The 4,834-nt window shown below is 40.7% G+C and overlaps 1 protein-coding gene across 1 annotated transcript; it reads left to right on the top strand.

Moving 5' to 3' along the window:
• Window positions 1-1,428: 1,428 nt before the first annotated feature.
• Window positions 1,429-3,181, top strand: LOC120034705 (hairy and enhancer of split-related protein helt-like). Its single transcript, XM_038981311.1, has 4 exons — window positions 1,429-1,455; window positions 1,991-2,095; window positions 2,354-2,450; window positions 2,697-3,181. Exons 1-4 carry the CDS (start codon window positions 1,429-1,431, stop codon window positions 3,179-3,181), a joined length of 714 nt encoding a protein of 237 aa, XP_038837239.1.
• Window positions 3,182-4,834: the final 1,653 nt, after the last annotated feature.

The raw sequence follows: 4,834 nt of genomic DNA on the forward strand, positions 1-4,834 counted from the left end.
AAATGCAGACGAGCAAACGGTTTTGGCGCATGAGACCCAAGGCTGAATCTGTGAGACGGAGCGTACACAATAAACCTGTTGTTAAACTTGCTGTGAAAATATGTTTGAAGAAAATAGACAATTGTTGTACGAAATGTATTCAAGTATAAAATAATGCCCTTTGTTGGAGAAAACTTGAGCAATGTGAGGGTACAAAAGTCCCCTGTGGTATTTACTAGGTCCCTTTGTGAAGTTTGCGCTTTGGCGTCTCCACTTGGCGCATTACCCAGGCCCCTTTAAACGCGATTGTTTCTTTCTTTCTAATGACGTTTACCGGATCAAAACATGCTCTTAATTCGATCAGAAAGCTTCACCCTTCACAACAATACCAGAATAATTTCTCCCAAAGTTTGTTAAGTTGACCGAAATTAGGCAAATGAATAGGGGTCTCTAGGCTACCCCTGACGCAGGTGACGGGGATAATGCACGTTCACACCAGCTGCATTCTTCTTTATTTCTCCCTTTTCTTTCACAGCATTATTAAAATGTAGGCCAATGAAACTATTCACTCGACTCAATAGACATTTTCTTATAGGATAATAGGATACAAATTGAGCCTCTCCAAAGAGTCCTCGGTGGTGGGTAACCCTTGAGTGCCAAAGACTGCTGGAGACGCCGGCCGGTACGCAGGCGACGCTCGTGTGCCAGACCCATCACACACCTGCCTAGGACTCCCACGAAATAAAGAATGTAAACAAAAAGCTTGCCATCTCTCATAATAGATGGACGTGTCATCAAGTCGTGTGAGAAACGCGGCGAACAAACGGGGGGACTCCGTCTCCAAAAGTTCTCCCTTGAACTTGGCGGAACAGCCTATTAAAGGCTTACTTAATTACTCTAATGGCACTGGACAGGTCTTAAAACTCAGACAGGGCTTGGATGGAAGTTAAGTTCGCTTGCTGGGATTTGTAAACAGGCGATCGTGTGAGAAACGCGAGTTGGAAGAAAGAGGGGTCTTTTTTCGGCGGCTTTGTTGTCAGTGCGCGCACTGCGCCCGGTCGGATCAGGCGAACCCAACGCTCAGTTCACATTTCCCGCCTGAGTTGTTACTATGCAAATAATATTATAAAAATAATCACGTGCATGTCTTTTGAACAGCCACGTGGATGAACAAAGCAAGTCTTTCCCCCTGCTAGCCGATGGCTTCAGACGTTTTATTTGTTTTTTTTAACTGATCCTAAATGCTCACATTTACCAGAAGCTTGCTCTTTAATCCTATGGAATAATTTAGACCATGAATGCGGGAGTCCCTCGGATGATCGCTTTATAAGGGGCAGCTTCTCAGCTCACCTCTCAGTCTACCTAGTCTACAAGCTAAGGAACACACATCCAAACTGCCTCCTGGCATTCATATTTTGAATTAGAACTTTATCAGCACTTTGCCAAAGGATGGCATCCAAGATGAAGGATCGCAAGGTAGGCGCTCCCCTTCTGCTTTTTGGGATGGAAACCTACTCGGAAACCGTGGCCTTTTCTTGTCGTTATTTTAATATTACAATAATTTACTTTGGTAGTCATAATGTTATTATGGCTATGTGTAGTCAAACGCGAAATTTGGGTCCATGGAAATCGATCGGAACCAATATAGTACACATTTGAGTTTGCAAAAACGACTAAAATGTAAATAATTAATTTAAAGAAGAAAAGTGGCTTAAGTTATCACTAAAATAGTATAATTTACGGTTTGAAGCCCATGTGTGACATACCCCATGGTTGTGTTTGAGCCTTGGCACCTGCCTTGGTCCATGTGGTACTCGCAAGCGCTATTGCGCATCAAGGTGGCTAGGCAAGGCTTATGCGTCTCTTTGCCGTTTGGTTTCCAAGTAGTTTCGTCTTCATTATAGTTTCAATCAGATTTTTATTCTAGGTTTCCAGAGCTATACACTTTAGACCTGTCCTACGGTTGATTATGTTTGTTTGTCTAATCATTTGCGTTGTTATTTTTCAACAGAGAACTCCCATCTCCCATAAAGTGATAGAAAAAAGAAGACGGGACCGCATCAACCGCTGCCTAAACGAACTGGGGAAAACTGTGCCAATGGCGCGCGCGAAACAGGTAGCCTACAGTACAGTTGTCAAATTAAATAATCTTGTTCACAATTCATAAAGGATAGCCTAAATCATCTTATTCAAAGTTTTATATTGGCTAAATATATTTATTATTTAGCCTACTCATTGCATTAAATCCTTGCTATGCGTGACAAATAGCGTAGCCTACATAATATCTGCCGTCGTCTGTAGGCTCATCTGTTTGATTTAGTGTATTTAAACGACTTAATATTATTTTTCTAATAACTTTTTTTTCTGATGGTAGAACTCTGGAAAGCTGGAGAAGGCCGAGATTCTGGAGATGACAGTTCAGTATCTACGAGCGCTCCACTCCGCAGACTTCCCCAGGGGCAGAGAAAAGGGTGCGTATTCCTGTCGGCTCCAATGCGCACGGGACCCGGGGCTCTCACCCAGAGCGCATCCCTATCCTGTTCCACCTTCTTTTACTCCATTCCGGCTGTCTGGTTTACATATTTATCTCGGTGATATCAATCATCATCACTGTAGTCTGTATCGTAAACATATCCTCACATTTGAATGTAAAAGCCTAAATAATAGCGGAGTTTCGGTGTGTTTTCTGATCGTCCCCTTCTTCGGATTCCTTTTAGGTGAGCTACTGGGGGAGTTCGCCAACTACTTCCACTACGGCTACCACGAGTGCATGAAGAACCTGGTGCACTACCTGACCACGGAGGAGAGGGTTGAGACCAAAGACATCAAGTACGCAAGGATCCTGGCCTTTCTTCAGTCCAAGTCCCGAGTCGTCACCGAGCCGGTGTTCGGCTCCCTGGGCGCGTTGCCAGACCAGGCAGATTATCTGTGCCAGTTGTACTCCTCCCCGGAGTCACACCAGAGCCACAGCCCCAGCGACTCCGTGTTTCAGCAGAGCCCACCCGGACACTTCTCTTGGCACAGCACGGCACGCAGCCCAACCATGTCGTACCCAACTGTGCCGCTTTCCGCGCCGACGCAACAGCACCACGGTGGCTACTTGTCACCAGTGCAAGGACTTGACCATCACTACTTCAACTTCTTCAACGGCCACCCGCACGCGAATGCGTTCAGTTTTCACAGTACGCAACACGCGTTGTAAATAGAATCCGGCTACCATTTTGTGTTGTCTTTATTTATATGTGTTCATAATAAATACTTAAAAATTGTGGATATTGTATAGTGTACAATACATTTTATTTTAATAAAAGTAAATGTTTATTTCCCACAGTTTTGGGTTTTCTTGTGGTGTTATAATATAGGTTGATCATCAATTGGTGAAAACCTCCCTAAAAATCTGATGGTATAATAGCGTTGGTCTATTGATTATGAATAGGCCTAATTGTTCATTCTTCTAAATCATTTATTGCAGAAGAGTTAGCCTGTTACAGTACAACCACTCAGGCCATTTCTACAAAAATATATATTTGTATTTCTTAAAGGGATAGGCTAGTTAACTTTTTTTTACGCTTATTTTCAACTAACCAAGGGTGTTGTCCTTTCATACAAACCGTTTTTAATCAAATCAAATCACATTTTAATGGTCAAATACACATATTTAGCAGATGTTATTTCGGGTGTAACGAAATGCTTGTCTTTCTAGCGGCAACAGTGCAGTAGTATCTAAAAAATTCACAACAATACACACAAATCTAAAAGTCAAATAATGGAATTAAGAAATTATATAACGTCCTTTAACTGGTTATTTAGCAAGTTCTATGATATCTTAGCATTTTTGGAGTATATAACAATGTTAGTGGAAACGGATTATAGCCAGTAAGATGCTAGTTGACAAGAAACCGTGGTCCACCTATCTTTACCCTCTAGGCTAGTAGTATTATGTGTCGATAGGACCTTAGGACACTTACAATTAAATAAGCACTAAACTAACTCACTAAACTGGGAGTTCCCTTCTTCTGTGAAGGATGGACTCTTGTTTACACAAATATGAATATATGTTGAGGTTGACAGTTAGGCTACTCTCCTCTTCATCAATTACTCCTCTTCCTTATTAAAGCATATGTACCATCATAAACATGATAGAGGTTGCTTTTCTATCATTTAAAGATTTTTTATGGCTATTGAAAACTGAAAAAATGTATAAAGTCACACACTCCCAAATATATATTATTCATTATAACTCATTGCTGAACTAACGTTTTGGCACCCTCCAGTGTGACATACGACCTAAAACCGATATCCCTGTTGCATGATTACAAAAACTTGTAGAGTATTTGAGGTTTAAAAACCCTTCTGAAGTTTGTCATTTTCACTTTTTAATTTCAGACTTGATTTTCCCTTAGAAAAATGTATTAACCCCTACCAAAATTTCCATTAATTATAATCCACATAATAATTCACATTTCCTGTTGCTGCAGTACTATTTTTCAGCTGTAGCATACTGGCTCAAATTAAGATCCTACATCGGCATCAATGCTTTTACCAAGTTATTTAAAGGCAGTGACTCGGCGCAACCAATGGCTATAGTGAGAGGTGTTATCTTGTTAAGTGATGGGATAATATATATTTGTAATCATTGAGTAAAAATATAGTAAATTATGAAATATGATTATGAAGATATTGATGACAACCTATTAGGCCATATTCAAGCTCCATCATATACTTCTGCCAGATTTGAGATACACATTTTTTAAAATGGGGTCAATAAATTATTGTGCACATATTATCGATCAGAATAGGTGAGTGGAATAAGTGTCCTTTTACACAATGGTCTGTTGAAGTCTAACACCATGAT

The sequence above is a fragment of the Salvelinus namaycush genome, chromosome 42 (genome assembly GCF_016432855.1).
Source record: "Salvelinus namaycush isolate Seneca chromosome 42, SaNama_1.0, whole genome shotgun sequence".
NCBI lineage: Eukaryota > Metazoa > Chordata > Actinopteri > Salmoniformes > Salmonidae > Salvelinus > Salvelinus namaycush.

Bases quoted from the DNA above. Each gene is read 5' to 3' on its own strand.
- LOC120034705 (XM_038981311.1), top strand. From the start codon at position 1,429: ATGGCATCCAAGATGAAGGATCGCAAG. The intron at 2,096-2,353 runs GTAGCCTACAGT...TTCTGATGGTAG, and splicing joins CAATGGCGCGCGCGAAACAG to AACTCTGGAAAGCTGGAGAA. The intron at 2,451-2,696 runs GTGCGTATTCCT...GATTCCTTTTAG, and splicing joins CCCCAGGGGCAGAGAAAAGG to GTGAGCTACTGGGGGAGTTC.